Source organism: Rhamphochromis longiceps, linkage group LG12 (assembly GCF_057381845.1).
Source record: "Rhamphochromis longiceps isolate RC_006_pf linkage group LG12, R_longiceps_female_GT1.1, whole genome shotgun sequence".
Lineage (NCBI taxonomy): Eukaryota > Metazoa > Chordata > Actinopteri > Cichliformes > Cichlidae > Rhamphochromis > Rhamphochromis longiceps.
The window spans coordinates 19,368,612-19,392,450 of record NC_140568.1 but is presented as its reverse complement, the minus strand read 5'-3'; the positions used below and the strand labels follow the sequence as shown (position 1 = coordinate 19,392,450).

Below are 23,839 nucleotides of genomic sequence, written 5' to 3'. Positions count from 1 at the left end.
CAGATGTTTGCTGGAGCCACAGCTGTAAAAGCTACTGGTCATTATATCGGTTTGGTTATCTGGTGAGAGGGAAACATGAAGATGAAACCAGGAGATGTCCTTACTGAATCATCAGAGCTGTGACGGAGAAACAGGTTTACCTTTTAGGTGACACGAATGATTGAAGGGAAGTTAAGAACTGTTTCTGAGAGACAAATAACACCAGGATCCTTTTCTAAATAGTTGACAGCTGGTAACTGTGCAGGGACGGGTCTAGCAAAGCTTTGCCAGGGGGGCCAGGTAGGGCATTAACAGGGAAAGGGGGGCACAAATAAAATACTTTTCTTTCTTATTCTCATTTAAAATATCTAGCTTTTATTAAATAATTATCTGAATCTTACAACCAAAGTTTTTATCTGATGTACAACGTATAGAAATCATACATATACCAACAAGACAGTGTACATCACTGTCACAACAGCGTTTGTTTTCATTCAAAGGCTTTATGGTTTTTCCTATAATACCTGGTGGGCCGGTCTCTAGTCAAAATGCCCGGGCCGATTTTTTGTCCCAGTCCAGCCCTGACAGTAGTGTGGTTATTTTTGCTATTTGTGTTGTAATCTTTAATTAAAAACAAACAACAACCACAAAGTGTGGAGACCCAAGTTTTGTGAATACAACAACTCCAGAATGAGGCAACGTACAATTTTCAAATCAATACCGTGGTTGCATCTACTAAAACTCTCAGTTACCCATATGGAAAAGAAATAGAAAAAACCTATAAGACAGATACAAACTTTATAAGATTTATATATATCTTTTCCATATGGGTAAGTTTAAATCTCAGTGACCTTGACTTCAAGGTCAGAGGTCAACTTTTCTGAAAATCAGAGGATCTTCACATTTATACCACAGGTGTGTCTACTAGGAGGCTGAAGAGAAAAAAGAACTGTATTTTTGAAGAATTACAAACAACAATCAGTTGATGATTAAAGCTGGTTTATTTAATTCATTTGTATCCAATTTTACCTATGTTAAGGTGTTTGAGGTCTGATTGAAGGATTGGTGTGATGGTAAGGTGTCCACTGCTCCGCTTTGAATATTGATATAAACTTGACACAGTGATTACTAAATGGATATTCACCAAAATTGTGCCCAACAACCAACACTATATTTGTTGGTTGTTGTTGTTGTTGCTTTTAAGGCTTTTTTTTTTTTTTTTCGTTTTCACAAGAATTGCTAGCTCCCCTAGAGCAGGGCTCTCTAACTCCAATCCTCGAGAGCTACTGTATCGCAGATGTCCTGCAAGCATTTGTTTCAGCTGTGTTGAAGTAGATTGAGACCCCTGCCCTACAGCATTGGCCACCCCAACAATCAAGGATTCCCTATGAGCAAGCATTTAGCAACAGTGGGGAGAAAAATCTCCCTTGTAAGAGGAAGAAATCTCCGACAGAACCAGGCTCAGGAAGGGACAGCCACCATCTGCCGCGACTGGTTGGGGTGGGAGGAGTGAAAATTAAAAAAAAAAAAAAAAAAGCCAAAGTGATAATTATTGGAGCAACTTATTAATTTTTTGTTAAAATATTAAGCTAGTTTTGTCAGATTTAAAGGAATATTGGTTTTGCGTTCTGGATAAGCGTTTGCAGTGTAATTAGGCTGGAAATAGCCTTTTCCAACCCCTGCTTGTGGTTTTGTCACATTTGTCTGGAGTCAAAGAAATACTGCTAGAGATTTTTGTGCCCCTCTGCTTCTCACGTCAATGCAGGGGGAACCATTAGAAAGGTCAGGCTCAAAAAAGAGATGCTGGAGAACCTCTGAGGGGTTGATGCGCCGGTTTGGATCCAAGGCCAACATCTCCTTAATCAGGCTGACCAATAAATTTGTGCCACTTTAAGGTCCTTTGCTAACCATGATTAGTTGTTCAAGCTCATCAAGATGCTGAGGTGTTTCCTTGGACTGGTCTCCTGTCTCGTACTGAAATTGTTTGTCCATCTTAAATGTCCAGCGTTGTTCGCCGTAGTCGTCTTTTCTGAAATAATATTCTGTGGCCATGCCACAGTCTAGAATATAATCTGGTGGCTGGCCCTGAGTGTGTATGATGAATTTTAAAACGTGATAATCCTCATTCCCAGGGTAGAGTGGCACCCCTGTAGCAAGCTCCACAGCTACCTCTCCCATGCTCCCAGGGTGTGAGTGTGAATGCCAGAACACTCTGAAATGCACACAAAGTCTTTGCAGACTCCTAAGGATCACACATCCTATCACTACACAATCGATTATACACCTCTAAGCACATATGGTTAAATATTTCTAAGCATAAATGACAATCAACAATATAAACCTGACAGCTACCAGCCCCAGCGACCACATTTCAATTGCTTCATTATATGGAATATGAAGCATAACTTCAGGTGCCCTACTAAATGGTCTGCACACAGGTACCACAAATCACTGCAGACACAGGACATGCGAGGCCAAATTCAATAACTTTGACAGGAGACTGATGGCGGTTCACAACCACTATGTTTCCAAGTTTGAGATCAGCATGCACTATTCCCAGGGAACTCAGATGGAAAAGAGCATTTGCTAGTTGTTGTAAAATTGGCCTCAGTTCTCTTATGGGGAGACCCTGGTGATTCCGATCTTTCATGTAGTCCCACAGGTTTTGATCAAGCAGTTCAAAATTTAAGCAGATACGCTTTCCATCTAGGAAATAGCCATTCCACTTAACAATATTGCAGGTATCCCCATCCAAACATTGCAGTTTCTCTAGGATGAAAATTTCTAATTTTGCCTGTTGCAAAATTTCAGGTTTGCTCTTATTGATTTTGATAGCCACGGCTTTTTTGTTTTTTGTTTTTTGACATTTGGTTATGACACCAAAGGGGCCTTCTCCAAGGAAAGCCTCTACCTTGTGGTCTTTTCCCAAAATTTTTTTGCTCATTATGAAACTGACAATTATTTAACTGCGTGTGTGTGTGTGTGTGTGTGTGTGTGTGTGTGTGTGTGTGTGTGTGTGTGTGTGTGTGTGTGTGTGTGTGTGTGTGTGTGTGTGTTCAGCGACAGATTCCCACACTGATGCACCGGTGCAGAGCATGTATTGTGTTTGCACATACTTACACGGACAACTATTTGTGTGTGTGTGTATGTGTGTGTGTCTGTGTGGGGGTACGTGTGTGTCCTAGCTCCATTCTGCTGACTGGTTTATTGCTGTTCCAGGTGACGGAGCATGAGAACAGCAGAGATTCAGGGTGCTGTTTTCAAGCACCACTGAAGCTACAAATTTCATTATTTTCACCCACAAGAAGTTTGGTGTTCCATGCATGAGGCCCCATGCCACACACACACAGACGCTGTCTGAGAGTGTTCTGGACAGCATCTCCTCTGGTCCCATCAGCTTGCATTATGCATATTCATTCTGACATTCTGTTCAACAGCCCTTGTTGCATGTATCAGCAATGTTTCTTCAGTTTCTCTGCTGGTGTTTATTGTGAGCCTTTGTAGTGTCGCTTACACTTTACACTGTGCATCCCATGGCATACAGTTAGAAAAGACGAGTCTTGCTTTAACTACAGATGTGCAGCTGGGCGTGAGGATGTTATTCTACTGTAACTATAATATGACAGGATGTCTAAGAATACTTGACCTACAAGTTGAAGAAATGAAGAAATTGGACCTGAAAATGTCACTTTACTTATTCCACAAAAGCTCCCTGTCTATCTCTCTCTCTTATTCTCCAAATCCCACGAGGCAGTGGACACAATGATCCTATCACATCAGAGGGAGATTAAACAAGGAGTGTCACAATGACACAGGGAGTTTGATAATGGCACAATAGAAGCACTTTCAATTATAGCTCCTTCTCTGGAGATGTCTGCTAAAAAGGAAATTCTTCCAATAACTTTGTCCTGTGTCTTTTTATTCATTTTGACATTTAAATCTATCTTTCTTTAACCTTCTCGCAGCATCAATTCAATAGCTCTCTAGTATGCTGCTAACAAGATAAGATTGAGCTGAATAACCTGTGCAAGGTGCTTTTTAGACTGTGTAATTAGTGAAGACAGAAGTTTGAGTTTGTTGATAACGTGCTTTTGAAAGGGCATATGGAAGAATATTAGCTAAATATACTAGGGTATTTGTTATAACCTTAAACCTAGGTGCTGCACCTTTGGTAATTTGTTCCTTTTATTTTTGCAAAACAGAGCTGACAATACGACCTAATTAACTTATTTCACTGGCAAAAAAAACCAAGAATCAGGTACTTTTGGATTCATGCTTTTTGCCATCCAAAGCATCTTTTTAAAGAAATAAAAAACAATTCTCAGTCGTGCTTCCTTTTTAGTGTGATACATGGCAGTAAGCTGAACACACTCTTTTAAGAGTGTTTACAGGCCATTTTAGATGCTTGTTGCTTTTTAGATTGCAGGATGTGCATGAGAATGTGAAAAAAATGCTTTTTATCTTAGAGTTATGTGAAGGCTGATATTACTCCTTTGTTTGTCTGTTAAATGTAATGGAATAGACAGCAGCTCTTTGTCTAGACTCAGCAGTGAGTCACCAAACTTCACCAACCCACATTCCTAATGTGCTTAAATAATACAGAAAATAAAGAGGTATTTTTTTCTTTTTTACAGTTGGCTTCTAACTCTAACTGGGAGTTAACCGTCTAGCCGAATGTGTTCAGCTACTGGATACTGTGGATTTAGGCATTTATAAAACATTTTTAAAAGTCCCCTCCTAAGACATGCAAGCCTGTGTCTTAGGAGGGGGTTTGCAGGTGTGAACGTGAGCATGAGTTGCTGTCTTTAAGTGTCAGCTCAGTGAGTGACTGGTGATGAGCCTGCCTGAGGTGTACCCTGCCTCTAACCCAATGTAAGCTGGAATCAGTTCTAGCACTCCATGACAGTCTAAAGGATAAGCCGATATATGGGTGGGTACAACGGAGCTGATGGATGGTATATAGCACACGGCAGTGGAAAACTTTAGAAAGGTAAAGGCAATCTGCATTTCTTTAACCTGTAGGGATACCAGCGCGCATGCAAATCCGGTGAAAAGGTGCCGTTATCATAATCACATCCGTTAACGGCAATGATTGACTTTACATTGTCATTTTGATGCATTCCTAAGCTTCATATAGCATTTTAAACACATTATGATGCTAGGGTGTTCACTTATGTTTCATTGTGCGTGTCTGACAGATCTGCTGGTGTCATTGTGATTTATGGGCAACCTGAATGGGCCCAAACACCATCCTCTCAGAGATCTCTGTGCTATTCTCAGTGCATTGGTTGTCAGCCGTCACCGACAGCACCTTGTCAAGTCTGATTTCCTCTCCAGTCCGGTCCCTAGAACCAAAGGGCCAGCTGCTTCCAACTTTTGGGCCTGTTATCTCTCTCTTTGGCTGCCCTCTGGTCGTTTGTCTGCTCTCAGATTTAGTCAAACCGTGGCTAGCTTACAGATAATTATCAGACCGAGGCCAGCTGTGTTGCAAGCATCTACAGCCCCCTTTTGTTGCTAATTGAATTAGACCCCATGCTGGAAGTGACAGAGAAATGAACAGTTTCCCCCAGCGAGCCATGTGATTAGCAGACTTGCAGAAAAAAGGTCAACTCAGGATGGCATGCTGGTGTATATGGTTGATGTCACTGACTCAACAACTGTGACCACAGTCAGCCTCACACCGATGTTTCTGTCAGGTTTCATTTTATTTGATGTGTGTCAATGGAGGTCAAGTACAGAGGACAGTCAGTGGAGTGGTGCCAGGGCTGCTATGTGACTTTAGGAGGCAGGAACGTGTCGTTGTATTTCTTCTTTTTGCCATCTGTTTTTCACTTTATTGGTTAGCAATTCATGTGAGCAGGAGCTTTGGTTTTTAAGTATCATTATTTAAAAAAAGACATTTGGTCAGACACAGGCAATTACACATGTTTGATTTTTGCAATCGCATGCACAACTGCGTTATAAATTAGCCATTTGTCAAATCACATATTAATGTAAATATTTTTTACCCATTCTTTCTCGCAGGTCACTTTATTCATGTAAGCATAAGCATACCACTTCTCAGAGATATTCAGCAATGCCCAGGAGACAGTGAGAGCTACTCTTAAAGCTTTTAGTTTATTCTTGAGGTGTCCTTTGGATCATTGTTGCCTATTGTTGTACAAACTTTTTTCAGTGTCACTTAAGCATCCATTCTTCCTTTAATGTAAGGGGACAACAGATGTTAGGGTGTGCAGGTCCACACATTTTTAATATTGCTGATATTTTCCGTTATATATTGTTGGATATAAGCGACAGTTCATTTTATTGCATACATATATGCATTATATGCAATTAATGATTTTTCCAGTTGCAGGTATTCATAAGCAACCCTTAAGTAGTTTTGAATCTGCAGTACATTTAGATATGGAATGCAAAGCTTCTGCCATAAGGTGGTGCTAAGTGCGGCACGTTTTTACACAGAAGTGGTAGAAGAAGAATTGAGTTTAATATATGCTGTCAGCACAAGCTAGGTTTTCGGGGCCCCAGAGGAAGCTCTGGGCAGATTAGGAGCCAGTAATGTTGCTTTAATGTGCGGATTTAAATGATGATGGAAAATTAACAATAATCCATATACAGCCTCACAGCAGTACATATTGATCCCCACAGAGCTTTTGACATTCTTATTTTTGTCAAGGCAAAATCTTCTAAAAAAATATGTGTGTAGTCAAAAACTCAGTTTAACTTTTTAATTCACTTGTTTATGTCATTGTTTCCAAAGTGAGTGCATCAAAATGTCTCCTAGCATACGTTAGATATTGTAATTTCTGTAACGTCTCCTTAAGATGACTCTTCCCTGCAGATGCTGCCTGGGCATCAACGCTGTTAATAGGACTAGCACATTATTTGTCCCTCGTTAATCTTTCCTGTAGGTCTCAAACGACAAACTCTGGAGCTGAAAAATGAATTGAGTGAATAAAAATGTATTTCCTTGCATCCAAAAGTCGATCCCTGTGGACTCGCACGTAAAAAGGTTGGACGTTTCCAACAAAGAGCAGACAGTTTACAGCCTCGTGCAACAAAATGATTGTGATCCCTGCAGCTATATTTGTCCATTATAACAACTCTCTGGGCTGAATTTTCTTTATAACTAAGCCTCTCAGGGTGTTTTTAAACCTTAAAGTTTCCGTTTTTAAGGATATCGCATTAACTGATAGCTGGTTGCTAACTAGGCTGATAGATTTGTGTTAGGACTTACCTCGATGTTCCGAATCACTGAACTAGATCACTCCCCCATGTTTGTTTCATTTATGTTTTTTTATTTTTATAGCACGTTTAATTACAACAGCAACATTGACCAAAGTGCTGTGCAGAAACACAAAATAACTTGTATTAAATAACTTATAATATTAGTAAGAAATACCAAATAACTCTCATACTGTATTAAAAGCCTGTGAATACAAATGTGTTTTAGATGAGATTTTAAAAGGAGCCTGTCTGATGTGTAGATTATTCCACAGTTTAGGCGCTACGACTCCAAATGCTCGATCACCTCTGTGAACCAGCCTAGACCTTGGTATGGCTGAAATCAAAAGATCATTTGATCTAAGAGATCTAGAGAGCGCATAAGGCTGCAAGAGGTCAGACAAATACCCGGGAGCCTGTCCATCCAGGGCTTTGTAAGTCAACAATAGAATTTTAAAACCAATTCTGAAGTGAACAGGGAGCCAGTGAAGAGAGACAAGCACCGGGGAAATATGTTCAGAAGACGAGCTGCAGCATTCTTGACCAACTGCAGTCTTGCAAGGCAGGTCCGACTAACCCCAACATTTAAGGAGTTACGATAGTCCAGCTGGGATGTAATAAAAGCATGGAAATGATTTCACCTTGGATAAAAGCCTCAGTTTGAAAAAAGACCACTGTAGAACTGGGCTAATCCGTTTTTCAAAGGTGAAATTTGTGTCAAATTTAACCGCTGAATTTTTGCGTGTGACTTAATAAAAGGCTCAGGACTAGGGATGGGTATCGTTTAGGTTTTATCCGATACCGGTGCCAAATCGGTACTTTTGAAACGGTGCCGGTGCTTAAACGGTGCTCGAACCGGTGCTTAAAGAATGGAGAACACAAACTTTGTCCAAAAACCTCTCATGTTCAGCTGGTTTTTTTTTTTGTAAAAAGATAACAATGTGTGCCTTTTCTGCAGCTATGTGGCATATATGGTATCACTCTTGGCTGGAAGCAGTGCTTAAACAATGGAAAAAACACAAACTTTGTCCAAAAACCTCTCATGTTTAACTGTTTCCCACTTTTTCTTTGGTCATTTTAGCCTTTTTTGGCCAGGGTGAAGGGAGTATCTGCCATCAAACAAGAAGACAGCCGCATGTAGCTATGATGATGTTTGCTAGTTCACCTTACATTCACCTATTACATGCATTAATGTAATAACGTGGTTAGCCTACTCAACGTAAATTACACACGAACAACATTAAGCTACTCACGCAGAGAAGAACGGCTGCTGCTGCATCATCATCCTCATCATTTCTGCTACACTGGCAGGGCTAGGGGCCAGGACTCTATTCTTCGGGTTTTTGGGGGATGTTGCTCCGGGTCCGATAACAGGCAACCCACCCGACGTGCACGGTGTGAGGTCTCGCAGCAAGCTATCAAATACGGCGCATTTCTCGGCTTTTAAAAAAAACGCTATGCGTCGCCAGGTGTTTCATCGGATTCTTGGTGTTACCTCCTTTGACAGTATCACAATATCACCTTAAAGCACTTGTTGCAGGCTGCTGAGTTTGCATATTTTGCTGTGAAGTACAGCCAGACTTTTGACCGCTTCGCCTTGGACATTTTTAATCTGTAGCTCTGCTCTAACAGAACGTACGTACCTGGCCCCGCCTGCTATCCTCGGAAACGTAAAATGATTGGCTAGAAGTGTATCACAGCTCAGGAAAAAAAAGCACCGAAATAAAGCACCGAAATGTGCGCTGCTTTTCGGTCTGGTTACTACCGTTTATGTCAGAACCGGTGCCATCATGGCACCGGACACCGGTACCCATCCCTACTCAGGACTATGCAGGTTAAAATGAGAAGTGCTGGGATTGCCACTTGGTCCAAACATTATCACGTCAGTTTTGTTCTCATTATAGTTAAGGAAGTTAGAGGCCATCCAGGCTTTATCTTCACCGAGACACTGAAGTAAGAGTTCTAGTGGAGCAGAACAGCTTCTCTTCAGTTTCTGCTGTCGGACGACTATTTTAGTCCAATTACTTGACAAAAGAGATGACCAGTGTGATTATTTGTACTAACAGCTTAACTAAAAAGCTGGTGCTCAGGTGTGTTTGATTGATATTGAAGCTTGTTACTTAGGATTAATTAGCAGGCATCAGTGTCTTTGTGATGTACTGCTATTGTCTATGGACACAGCTTCTAGCAAAATTTAGTGGCATTAGCTGGCAGCTTTGCAGTCCACTCTCTTGCATATGGTCACTTCTGGCTCAAGGAAAACCATCATGGCAGTGGCCAGAATGCTAAAACAATGGCTTCAAATGTGACTTCCACAATTTCATTAAACTTCAAAAGGAAACTGTCCTTTAAAATTCAGGAAACTGAACAAGTGGAGGACAAAGAAGAAATGGCTGTGCTAAAAGTGAACTATAGCAAGTGAGTATCTGAAAGTCATGTCCTCAAGAAATAGGGGGGGAAATCCAGCAAAGATCTGACACAGGACCTGAGAGAGGCACCTGCCCCTTCAGTTTATCCATCTACTGTTCACTGAAGCCTCATCAGAAATGGTCTCAGTGGAAAGGTGGCTGTCAAGAAGCCACTCTTAAAGAAGGGAAATAGAGGGGAAAGCCTGAGCTATGCCAAATTACACAAGATCTCTACTGAAAGTCAGTGACAACATGTGTTCATAAGTGATGTATCCAAATTAGAAATTTTTCGTTTAAGTAGTCATTATTGTGTATGGGGAAAGTCAACAATGAATGTCTACAGCCATCTGCAAACATTTTGGAGGCTGTGTCATGGTTTAGGGTTGTATTTCAGCTAGTGGTGTTGGTCTTGTCAAAATTTATGGCATTATGAATGCACCAAAGTACAGTCAGATTGTGACCAACCATGTATTACCATCTGAAAAGCATCTGATTGTCAACAGCTTCTTTTTTCCCAATGGCAATGATCCCAAACCATGAAACTGTGAAAACCATACCCAGATAGGAAACATACAATGAAACAGTCATGGACTGGCCTCCTCAGATTTCAACCCTCAACATTATTGAAGCAGTGCAGGATCATCCTGACAGAGAACAGACCAAAAAGCAGCCAACATCCAAAGAAGATCTTTGAATGTCTCTCAAGAATCCTGGGGAACTATTCCTTAAAACTACTGAAAGAAATGACAAGAAAGTTTGATTAAGAGAGTTCAGGATGTGCTGAAGAATAAAAGTGATCAAACCAAATACTGACTTTTAAGCTCATTAGAATTATACAGATCTTATATACTCTATTCCCATGCGTGTTTTGCACAAGTTTCAAATTTCACTGGTAAAATATTGGGTAATATTATAGCTCAAAATTTTTTTGTACCGTACTGAATTCCAGACCTTTGCATAGAGCTGTGTTTTTCACACTCTAACTTATTTCCATTAGTCCCCAGCAAAGGTGAGGTCAAATAAACACCAAGCTATGGACTAACAGTGTGCATTCTCATGTCTGTGCTTATCCTTCTCTTGCACTTGTTTTTATATTGCTGTCATATGCTGTCTGCTTTTGAAGGAAATGTATTTCTCTCACAAAACTGCCAAATTAGCAGCATGTCTGCATCCTAAAAAGAAAGACCTGTTTGTCCAATGTACAATCTCATAACCTCAACATTTTGTTGACACTGTTATTATAAGGAGAAATACAGTAACCTCATAAAAGTTGCAGCATTTACAGCAGCTATTAAACTCTGCCAAGTGGATCACGCAAGGAGGGAAATAATTGACATGTTTCAAGGAGAGAGGGGGGGAAAAAACTAATAATACATTGTGTCTGTCTTTTCTGGAGGCCCTTTGACTTTGTGAGTGTGTGCGCTCTTTTCCCATACCTGGCAGTGTATGTAAAGTATAATCAAACCTTTCTGCTGTGCAGTCGCTTTCATTCTTTTGCCTGTCTTCCTTGTTGGCTGCCTAAAATGTGAGATGTTTTTTCCAGAACAACCTTTTAAAAAAGAAGAAAAAAAGCCTGTTCTAAGAAAAGTAGGCCACTTGGACAGATGACTGACACGGGTTTTGTGTGACACTGAAGCACTTTATTTCGGGACGTTTAGTGCATCATCTGTTGAAATTCTTCACCTGCTGAAATTTGCGACTTTGCTCGTCTTTATACAGATATTAGTATCTGTGGTTTTTTCCACAGCAATGTGGAGCGGTTACGTAAGTCCACGCTGTCGTTCTGTGTTTTCAGCGAGTCGTACACTCTGATTAGAACGATAATATGAAATGTGACACAAGTTGTTCGGTTGTCATCTTAATTATTTATACACACCTCTGTTGGATGTGAAAATTGGGTTGTTGTGCTATAAGAACGATGTGAAAGATGTGTCCTCTCTGAATATTTCTATTATTTATTTTGCCACTGTTTTTAGTCTCCTATTTATAATTTAGGATGTTATACATTTGCGTGTGCTGTCTTTCCACGAGTTAAATGTATCGTCTCTCCTCATGGCGTTGTATTATTTGCTTTTTTTTCTGCTTCATGTTTGACACTATTCCCCACAGGCTCTTCTCTCCAAACAAAAAAACATGTGAATTTCTTCACCCCTGCTTTTCTCTGTCTCTCCCCCACACCATGCTCAAATTACATGATGCTGTTTTGCGCCGGTGTGCCACAGAGACCGTGCATGAAATTTATTGGGCCCGAGTCCTGCCATTTGACACGCACGATGTGGCTAACAGATCTTGTGCCATTTCCCATCTCCTCCAGCTCCCGTGTAATGCTGACCTTTCCTGCCTCAGGGCTATATTTAAACCGTGAGCACCGGAGACTTATGGCGGCATGGGAAATTTTGTTATCGACGCTCTCCATTTGTCTGACTTAATTCAGGCCTACTGTAGATCGAGCTGAAGCATGCCGTATATTTATACTCCTGCAAGGCAAACAAGGGCAGCGGTGACAAACCCAGCCATCAACAACTTAGTGGGGGTTACTCTTGATGAAATATTCCTTTGAATTGCTCTTTGGAGTGTCGGGGAGATTGTGCCGTAGGTTGTGTTTACATTGCACATCACCTACTGTAAAGTGTGAGAGGAATATAGAGCGGGCGGGATGATATTCCATAAAGCAGAGAGTTGAACAGAGAGTCATACACAAAGGGACTTGGCATTTTGGAGAATCTCAGCTGGTAAAATGTCATAGATATCAACCTCAGACACATTCATCAGCCTTTACCATTTGTCGTCATTAGACCAGAAACCGGGTTGAATGAACTCACCAACACACATAAGTCACGACATCCGCACACGCTCTTTTTTTTTTCAAGCCACCTGCTTAACTATTCACTCACGCTCTCTTTTTTTTCCTGCACGCTGATAGGCCTGAGATGGGAGTTCAGAGGGTGCTCCAGGTGGATCTGAAAATGGAAAGCTTCCCAGAGCCGATGGGCAGCCGCTGGATGGCCTGGCAGGTGGAATACCCGGCCAGTCGCGCTGCCACTCAAGAGGTGGAGACAGAGATCCGCCTGGCTCAGGAGGACGTGGCGGGCATCGTGCCCCTGGCCATGGTGAGTGATGCCACTTCCAGCTCAGTGCAGTGCCCAAAACATATAAATGGCTGGACTCATTACCCTGAATGCGTGTAGAAGATGCTGGTAATATGGAGCACCATATTGTAAATTCACACCAAGAATCAACATTTGCATATGTGTTTGCACGACAAGAAAGAAATGCATTGCAAAGACTTTTTGCCCTATTAATTATAAGCAGGATATCAGTATATTTATGGCTGGTCAGATTTTTAAAAAAACAACAACAAAAAAGATTAGATTCAAAGTATTAATAAACGAGCAAGGAGAATGCATTCGTGGTATACGGAGTGACATTAATTTAGCTGAAGCTGAATAATCTTTGATAATAGTATGTTTATATCAGTGATGCCATTCCAGGGGGAAGAGCATGTCAAATTATTCAAAATCTTTTCTCTGTCCAGTCTGTTGCTCTCAGACATGACAGAATTTAAGTTTAACATGAGAGTTTGCTTAAATTCAGCTTTTGAGGAATGGCCTTCCTCTCATCCTACTGCGATCCCTATTTAAGATCCTAAAAAATGCTCATTTTCTCTCACTGCTCCCTCACTCTTTATTTGACTGTAACAATCAGCTTTTGAGATAACGGTGAGAACAAAAGGAAAACTTGATTGGTTTATAAATGGGCTTGTGAAATGTAAGAACGTTGTTTCATTGATCAAAATGAGGCTTTGTCTCCTTGTTTTTCTTGTGCTTCTGCTGTTTTTTTCATCAAACTGGACAGGATGATTAATCCTAGACTGATTTCATTCATTTTGCTCTTTATTTGTCCAAAGGGGAAGCTTGGGAGAAACAGCTTAGAAATGAGTAATCTCCATATATATCAAGATGATTTGTTTTGTAATGAGACAGAAAAAACAGGCTATAGTGAGCAGGATTTTTTTCTTTTTCCTCTGGGATGCTTCAAATAATGCGTCACAGACAGTTGCTCCTCAGCTGGGCTGGAAATTAACAGTATTATTGAAGCATTTTATTTTCCTTTTCCAGCTTTATATTTGATGCTTCATTACATTTCACAGAGAATTATTACACTTTCTAATCAATTGCATGTATCCGACAACAGGTTTTTGTATATACAAAAAGTTAAACCCATGTTTCAATAACAAACCTTTATATTTAACTAAGCTATTAAGCTACTCTGCATAATAGGCATTTTAACTTTTAATTCTTTAAATATATTTTAGTGATAATACAGATAACTGCATTTACTCGATTCTATTTTTTAACTTGTTTCTTTGTAGTGTATCTGCTTTAACTTTGCTAAAGGACTTCTAAACGTCTTCCATGACTGTTGTTTTGACAGCGAAAGCAGAGGCAATGATGTTTGCTCTGTGCTCACAAAGTGTGTTTAGGAGCAGGGCAAGAAGAGAGCATTTGTAGCTCCCAACAGGCCACAGTTGGAGTCTCAAGGCTGGCTCTGGCTTGAGGGTTTGCCCGGAGCTGTGTGTCTCCCTCAGCGAGGCGCAGGTAGTCGGTTGTGTTGCTCATCCCTCGTCGAGGTTCATGCAAGGAGCATTTCATGCATCTTTGTAGCTTTGTTCAGCGACCCGGAGAACACGGTTTCTGATTTAGATCAAGAGCGTTCAAGTGAATAAATGAGTGAAATGAGTTGTGTTGACAAAAGGGAAAGACATAGTGTCACAGTGGTGCTGATTACTAAAGCAGAGATTGCGTTTGTTTCTGATTCGGTGCTTCTGATCTGCATGATACAGACCTGACTGCTTAGTCATTGTTATTCTGTAAGTATTGCCTGTAGCTGCGTAGATGATAGATGCCTGTGGGTGGCTGTTCCAAAATTCAGAGGAATTTGAGGCATCCTCACTCCCAGATCCAGTCTTGGGATAATTGAAGTTATGTTTTTAATGCTTCAGTATTGCTCGAGTTCCCTCTCTCACGCCCTTTTTTCATGTCGCTGATGCATGAACAGTGCATCTTCCTTACTCTAGGAAAACATGACTTCTAGTGGCATAAACTACAAAGATGATTTGCATGATTACTTTGCAAAAGCCTGTGCTTGTAAAAAAAGAGACCCCAGCAGAGATTTTTCACCCGCTCGCTCAGTGAACACACTGTAAATAAAATCTTTATTTGTATTATCTGATTGTATTTAGCTGTTGTGCAGGTCGTATTCTTGGCAGTATTGCCTTTATTGTTTTTGTAAAATGAAGTCTGTGAATGAGTGCACAAGCCTGCAGACACGTCCCTGCATTTTCACTCCACCCATTGTGCACAGAGGAAGGTTTTCACTGCTAAGTATAAATCACACATTTTATCACTGCGACAAAATGCATCTCAATTAACTAAATATTGCAATTATTTGCTGAACTTATAGACCGAAGCCTTAAAGATCGCTAAGATGTTATGTGTCCCATAAAAAAGACGATGCACTGTCTCTTCATTTGTGTGTCTGTGCCCTGTATGCACTGAAAGTTTTGATTTTTGTTTTCCTTACCTTGATTTTCTAATCTGTTCAGAGGGCTTGTCAGTGAGTCAGTGAAGCAGCTGCTATCACGTGTGAGTGTGTGGATAAAGTATATAAAAAAGGACTGGTTTCACTGATCAGCCTATACCTTTGATACTAACATTTCTGACATTTTCATCATCAGAAATTAAGTTTAAAATTTCTTTTGGGGACTTCTTTTTTCAAAATTTCATTTTATTTGGGTTCAGCACAAGACTGCACACATATTCTCTTTGCTTTGCTATTTCATTTTTCTCCATGGCCATCTCCCACACAGACAACAGCCAAAGGTGCACATCGACTCCAGCCACCCCAGTGGTGCAGTACTTAACACATAACGTAAATAGATGGAGATACATCCAGAACTCATTAACTCTCATTAACTGTATTTCTCTGTCGTCCCCCCCCCCCCCCCCCCCCTTTTTTTTTTTCCCCACCTGCACACCCACAAATACACACAGGCACGTAAGGCTTTTTGCAATCTGCATGCACCAGTATGAGAAAAGCACACAAGCGAGAAAGAGGAAGGCTGAATTAGATTACTTGGGATCACTGTGGCATGAAAAAGCCCAGAGATAAGTTCCTCACCCTCCTCCCTGCTACACTCTTCGCTGATAGAAAAGAGGAAGTAAGGTAATGTAAGAGCAATGCCATCAAACCCCCTTTACACACGCACACACCTGCAGGTGTGTCGCCATCACCATCTTGCCTCCGAAAGGGAAAGCAAAATCTAACATCAAAACAAAACTGGTCTCTGCACATGGAACTGAAGTTGCCATTTTCACAAAAATGGAAAACGTGGAGCAGAAGTAGTCTTTAATGGTATGTGGGTTGCCCTAATGCTGCCAAAGCAGCATAGGCAAGGAATATCTGAGAGGGTATTATGATGTTCAGGAGGCCTCTATGGATTATGCCTAATGCTGGGGCTTTCCGCTCCTTTCCAATCTACTGCCCACTAGCCCCCTGCTTGATCCCGAGTTTTCAGCTGCTAGCCGGCTGCCTGCTACCTTGCTCTCTAATCTAGCCAACCAACACCCCATGTGTTAGGTTCGGTCTGCTTCATCTTTAGCCAAGTACTCCTAAGCTACTCTTAGTACTAGCCGCATCCACCCTTCCACGGACACTTTTATTCTGTGCCTTGAAGTTTGTGTTTGTGTGTGTTTTTCCTAACACGCACTCACACTCTGATGAATGCATCTGGGGCAATTTGAGGTTCAGTATTTGACTGGTAGATGACCTCCTCTACCTCCTGAGCCACATCTGGGCCTTACTTTTTCATCTCAGATTCCCGGGAGTCATATATTTTGAGACTGAGCTTACTTTCAAGATGATTTCTCAATAAAAAGTAAATGTCAGAACTCTCTCTGTCATTCCGCTTCCTGGTCAGTTGATGTGACCACTCAGAAACACAGAACAGTTTGTTTGGTCACCTTTATGGATGACATTCCTAGATCAGCTGATGCCAAGTTGAGCCTGAGTTACTCACTTCTATCCCTGTTGCTAATCTTCTTCCTGGTTCAGTCAATGTCTCTTCTGTTCTTTCCTTTTCTTCTTGGGTTGGGTGAAACCTCCTGTTTTTTGACTGATGTCACATATAGTCCCAAGTCTTTATTCAGGTCAATCCTGCCTTCTTTAGGCTCATGTTAAAACTGTCCTGTGGCAGTGTACAGGTCTGTTGGCCCTGCCAGTCTCACCTCTTCGGTTGCTTCTTACTATGATAGTGATACAGAAGCTCTTCTAAGAATTTGGACCACACGGTGCAGTCTTTGCTCGACAAGAACATCCATAATCCCACTAGTTATCCTTCTTTTGACTGCTTTTGTTAAGCCGCAGCATCTCAGGAACATCACACTGTTTTGCAGATGTTCTGATCCAGTCACTTAGCCATCACAATTTGTAACTTGTCCTATTTGCAACCTTTCCAAGTCACTTTAATCTCTATTGGCTTGCCCGGTTTACTTCCTTCCAAGAACTGACTGTTATTGTCTAAAATATCCCATGAACTGTCTTCTGTTCTGACATTAAATTGTTCTTTTCTCCTTCTCTGAGCACACAGCATCAACTAAAGGATACTTGGGTGAATGTATCAAGGAGTTTAACAGTTTAAATTATCTAACAGTCAGAAAGATTATGGTTATTCAGTTTCTCATTTGTCTCAAAACTAATTGTTAATGTTTATACACTTACATGCTCTTACATCTATCAGAAACACTGATACTCCTTCACAGTACAAACCTGACGGCTGACCAAATTTAATATATAGTTGCGTTTTTAAAGGCACAGCCAGTAATTTTTTAGGTTATTTAATAGAAAATGTATATGCTCTACAAAAATATACATAGAATAGTGTTTCATTACATCTTCCAATAAACTGATGCATTCTCATAAACCCATAATTAATCTATTAAAAATACACAGAAGATTGTTTGCTGCTTGTGCAAGCTGCCATGATCCCCCACCATATTTGAGTACAGGACTTCTCCGTAATCACATTTATAGTACGTCAAAGGAAAAGACGTGCTGCAAAGGGATGTTTATATTCTTAACATATGAAGGATCATACTGTACCTTTGTTTTATCATCACAGAAGGGGTTCGCTTCACCAAAGAAGCTAAAATCCGAAGGAATGCGACAGTGCCACTGACATCTTATTAAAATATCATTCACTTCCTCCCCATGACTCTAACATACATAAACATCCTCATTTATTCCTGTTATTGCCACAGTTACCTGTCGTGTCCCTGTCACCACAAAAAGAGCTGGCTATGCAACAACACCTGAATATAAGCTAGCATTATGCTAGCTAATGTAAAAAATCTGACTTTTTCTCTAACAAACAGTACGATTACATTCTCACATTGTATGAGAGTTTATTTGCTAAGCATCGCAGCCTAGCGCTAGACTGTGGGTGCATAATGGCCTACTTTAAAGAAAGTTTTACTAATGCTGGCAAACAGAGGCTAACAGAGGCTAACAGTAGGTAACGGCACAAAAACAGCAGCATTTGCCGACAGTTGAGCATCTCCTCAGCTGAACTGAAATGAGCATCTCTTACTCACTGACTCATATCAGACTCCTTTCACAGAGTCTTACAGTCTCTTCCAGAGTAAATAAAAGTGGGTGCTTTTCACCTGGCATTGACAGCTGGCATAAACAGTGGACTGACAGCCATCCACTGATAGGGAAAAGCTCCGGGACAGATCCAGATCCCAGCCAACTTATAAACTACATTCTAAAATTAGCTTTTCTTATACTCTTCGGTGACTTAAACATGTTTTTCCTATAACAGCCATTGTTGCTATGGTATGCACTTGATAGCAAACAACTCAGTTGACCGCAGTGAAAATTTTACACCCTGCAAATTTAGGGTATATAAAATTTTGTGTCACAGAAATATAAAAATGTGACTTGCTGGAGCTCCAGGTAGCCAAACCACTAGCTTTTTTTTTGCGTATTTATTTGCATTTGTCTTTCTCTATTATGGATATTGTTGTAATTTTTTTAAGGTAACCGTGCTTAAAAATCAGTAATGTTGACATCACATTGAAGTTATAGATAATATGGAAAAAATGGAAAAACAAGCGCATAGAAGAGCAGAAGCAGCGGATGGCAGACAAACGCAATCACAGAGGGCAATTTTCCAAACTTCATAAAGCATGCTGAAGGCATCTGTTGACACAACAGCTTCTCTAGAAAGTGTTTTTCATCTGTAATTAGCTCTAATTAGTCTAATAAGCTGGAGTGAATTTTGTCACTCGTACTTTAAAAACTGCTCTAATTGTTTTTAGAGCAGAAATCTCATAAACTCAACGCAGATCCATAACTGACCACGTCTCTAAAGGTTATAACGTAATAAAGCTAATGAGTATTAGTAATGGGAAGCTGATTTTTGGTCTATTACTCCAGCGGCTCCTCAGACCCATTCCCTCCCCATTTACGGCGTGTTCTAAATTATTGCGCCCTTGCTTGAAGTGATTATTATAAAAAGCTCCTTTTATTTCATTACCCATGCCAAGTGAATGGCTCTGCTATGGGTGACGCTTCTGGGAAAGCACTGACATCGTTTTGAAAGATGAGCGCTCCTTTTTCTGCTCTCTTTGAAGAGGGCTCCTCCTGTGTGTTGTCACAGATCCACCTGCACTGGGAGGGCTTAGAGCGCTGCTCTCCACTTTGTCACCAATTTCAAACTGTGAAGCAGGAGTTCTGCAAATGCAGCAATTATTTCAAAAGACGAAAATGAAAAGAGTACTCAAAAGTTTCCGTCAGTTTAGAGCGAGGGAAGGCTTCTGAACTCCCTCTGTCGACTGTAATACCACTGTGGCTGTCCTAGCTTGTCTCCTCTTCCCCCTACTTTTTAGATGCTTTCTTCTTTTTTGAGACCTTTTTCCACTCTGTATTTTTCTCCTGTTTGCTCCAGATGAGCATAAATTTATTTAATAACAATGCAGATTAATTGCCTCCCTTCTCAACCTCCGCCTCCTTAATGCGGGCATCCTCCATTTCAGTAAAAGTGTGAAAAAGCTTTGTGGGTTTTTTTCTGTCATCTTGAGATGGATTTCAAGGGAAGTAATTGGATGCCTGAGCAGATTCCCCTGCACAGTAGGAGGCTGGTCCATTATCTTTTACCATCGTAAAGTAATGTGCTCCTGTCCAGGCTACCCTCATCATCATTACCCATGCTGTGGATGCCCGGTGATGGAGAGGGAGCGGGAGGACAGGGCATACATCATATCTTGACTCATCAGTCTTCCTATTCCAGCCGAGACACCAAACTGTGCTCACTCACACGAGCATTCTCAGGCATAGAGATGAGGAGAAATGAAAGAAGCCGTTAGCTTTCACGTACTGCTTCGATGTATTGTTAACCAATACATCATCACCCCGGCCCTCTCTGGCCACTTCTGCTCTCGCATGATAAAGTCATCTATCAGCATCTTCCAACCAATGTTTTATTTTACTCCTTTCTATTCCATTCCCTCTGTTGCAATGCATATCTTTTCTCTACCAGGCAAGTGAAATCTGGAGTGCCATTCATCAAACATATAGTCAAACATAGAGATGAGCACTTACATCCCAGCTAATCCTGCAGAAAACCCATCAAGGGCACTGGTAAAATCATGCAAGCTGTGTATTACACAATCATGCATTGTACAGTTTTCACAACCACCTTCCCCCAAAACCCATCCCACCTCCCAAAAACCTGATTTTGGTCTTCTGAAAAGCTTAGCCACTTTATTCCACTACGGCCAAGCCTGTGTTGGATACCCCTGCTGTTTTAATGAAACATTGCATTTTCCCCCTTCTCATGAGTCATGCAGTTTACAATAAAGAGCTGATGGATGCATCCCAAGCAAACAGTCCATTAGCATCTACTACAGCTTAGAGGCTGATGATGAAGTGGTAGCACTAATTGAGGAGCTGCCGTATGCACGTGGCACACTACATGTAATGCTAACTAGGACGGACGATTGTGACAAATGCTTTTCTAAACCATGATCTGAGTACTCGAGACTGCGTGCCTAAACATTTTCTACGTGCCTTTGCTCCTTTGTCATCGCAGGATGTAAAAATGCTCTCGATAGGGACTGACACCCCATAACTGCACTTACGGCGAGAACAACCATCTTTTCACTGCACCACTGCACACAAACGAGCACACACACTGAGGTTTTTATGGCAAAGCCATTGTCACTTGGATAGACTTTAAAGTCATTTTATTAAACAGAGAACAAACATTATAGGTGAGCAGGATGATACCTCTCAAAGCTTGCTCATTACAGTGACATTTGCAAATTAGCGGGTCACCATTAAGACAGCTAACCTTTCCGCTGCGGTTTGGAAAGCTTCTCTACAAGTCAGGTCAGAGGACTTGTTTACTGTGCCACTGCAGATCTCGGAAGATGGTCTCCGAAGCGTTGCATAATTCATGCATAAAACACCGTATTTGTGCACAGCCTTATTTTCCAGCACCTACAGAAAATGCCCAGGACCTGCACCGCCCTGTGGAACCACTTATAGTTTTGTTTTTCTAATACATTGCGCTGAACCTAAATCGCTTTCGCTGCAGACCTCTCTATCCTGACTTTGCCAAGTTGAGCTGAAAAAAAAGTTTGTTCAGCTCAAAAAAGAAGAAAAAAGCAGGGATGACGCAAAGGGCGGGATGCAGACTGACAGATCAATTTCAGAGTGACATGTGTCCATATCTCACATCTCCCCATGATTGTTAACATCCTACTTCACATTCCGGTCCAGTTCTATTCACTCTGACTTTAAATCCTTACCCACTGAGGTTTGAAAGGAATGTGTGTATTTTTTTTAGCAGTAATGGACTCTCCAATAGAGCTGACCTTTGTGCCTGTTGAGAGAGGTCTGTGTCCAGAGGGCAGCTAAGCCAGGCTAAGCCAAGCTAAGCTGGCAGTATGGATCTCGATCAGAGACGGGTGAAGAAATCAGACAGAGATCAAGAGGTCATTCCCCTACAGGCATTGCTGGCTGTTGCTGAAGAACTCTTCATCGATCGGCTGTGTGTGATAGATATCGGGCTGAAATTGAGCAGACTGGCACAGGCGGGGTTGTTTCCCTGCCTTCTGGCCTCTGGGCTCTTACACAATGGGCGAACAGCAGGGGCACGCACGAGGTGTACAGGAGCCAGCATCACTCAAAGCACCGACCGGCTACCTCCCCTGAGCCCCCGCAGCTTTCGCGCTCATCTCTAGGCGAGCTCAGAGCTGATTGTGTCCATGGTGGCTGACCTTGATTCTGGGTTCTGACTGTTATGGAAATTCGCCAGGGACGTCTTCGCCTCCCTTCTGACCCACTGATCTAGATGTATTATAGGTATAGTATTCATGAGAACTGCAAGAGGATTCGTCCCATAAACTTAAAATGCAGAGCTTCCGCAGGCAGCCATGTTTTATTCACAAGCTCCCTTTCTCAGCAAGGGTGGCAATTCGGGGCCAACGGGCTCTTGAGGATGGCTCTGTCCTTTTAGGAGCAGTCCTCAATTATCCACGTATATTTAATTTTGCAAGCACAGACACTAATAAGTCTGTTAATGTATTTTCATGGACAGGCAGGTTTACAGATTGCCTGAAGATGAATAGATGCAGCAGGGTTTTATAATTGAATGCCCGTTCACAATGTCATATTAAACTAAATATGTCTCCCTTTGCAATGCATTTGTGTAATTTTTTTTCCAAACTTATTTAGATCTTACGACATTAACCAGAGCCCACAATAATAATAATAATCCACACAGGCTAAGGAATGAGGCACAAATAAAGCAATTACCTGTGGAGAGATTTGGCCTGTCTACAGCATGTCGTTGTGACACTTCCACATAGTCAGAGTTTACCCATAACTTATGTGCACTCATAAATAATTAACATTTGAGAGCAAGTCAGCGTGACTAAAAGATCAATACTGTCCATAAATAGTTGTGCGAATCCTCTTGCATAACTGTGCAAGCAGATTAAATGAGAGGAGTTCTTCATACATCACTGGTTGCCCTTCTTTTGAAGGGTGTGAGGGCAAGAAGACAATAAAGAACAGAAGGAAGATGATTTATTCTTTTACTTCACTAAGAGGCACCTCAGTCAAGGACCCGACTATCTAAATGGTTATATAGTCAGATTTAGACGGAAGAGGCTCAGAGGGACTTCAAAGAGTCGAAGCAGCAACAAGGATTCAGCTAAAGTATTCACCAAATAATGAATATTTGAATAACTTGAAATGGCTTCATTCGCTGTATAGCCAATCGTCACAATCAGTTTATTTTTTTTGACAGTGCATATGAAACATAAGAAACTGCAGGCATTAAAGGCTCAGCTCAGTATAAAAAGTGTAATAGTGGGAAACAAGTATCCATCCATCCATCCATCCATCTTCATCCGCTTTATCCGAGGCTGGGTCGCGAGGGCAGCAGCCTAAGCAAACAGGCCCAGACCTCCCTCTCCCCAGCCACCTCCTCCAGCTTATGCGGGGGAACACCAAGGTGTTCCCAGGCCAGCCGAGAGATATAATCTCTCCAGCGTGTCCTGGGTCTGCCCCGGGGCCTCCTCCCGGTGGGACATGCCTGGAACACCTCACCCAGGAGGCGCCCAGGGGGCATCCTTGTCAGATGCCCGAACCAACTCAGCTGGCTCCTTTCGATGTGGAGCAGCAGCTGCTCTACTCTGAGCCCCTCCCGGATGGCCGAACTTCTCACCCTATCTCTAAGGGAGAGGCCAGCCACCCTTCGGAGGAAGCTCATTTCTGCCGCTTGTATCCGCGATCTCGTTCTTTCGGTCACTAACCACAGTTCGTGGCCATAGGTGAGGGTAGGGACGTAGATCGACCGGTAAATTGAGAGCTTCGCTTTTACACTCAGCTCCCTCTTCACCACGACGGACCGGTGCAGCGTCTGCATTACTGCAGCTGCAGCCCCAATCTGTCTGTCGATCTCCGGCTCCCTTCTCCCATCATTCGCGAACAAGACCCCGAGATACTTGAACTCCTCCACTTGGGGCAGGAACTCATCCCCGACCCGGAGTGGGCACTCCACCATTTTCCAGCTGAGAACCATGGCCTCAGATTTGGAGGTGCTGATCCTTATTCCCGCTGCTTCACACTCGGCTGCGAACTGTTCCAGTGCGAGC

The 23,839-nt window shown here is 41.8% G+C and overlaps 1 protein-coding gene across 1 annotated transcript in view; it reads left to right on the top strand.

Annotated features, from left to right (window-relative positions):
* Positions 1-23,839, top strand: part of LOC146657183 (transmembrane protein 132C) — a 169,894-nt gene that overhangs the window by 109,751 nt on the left and 36,304 nt on the right. The window contains exon 4 of the mRNA XM_085425083.1: positions 12,535-12,721. Within this exon, the coding sequence (XP_085281209.1) occupies positions 12,535-12,721 (187 nt within the window). The remainder of the gene's footprint in view (positions 1-12,534; positions 12,722-23,839) is intronic.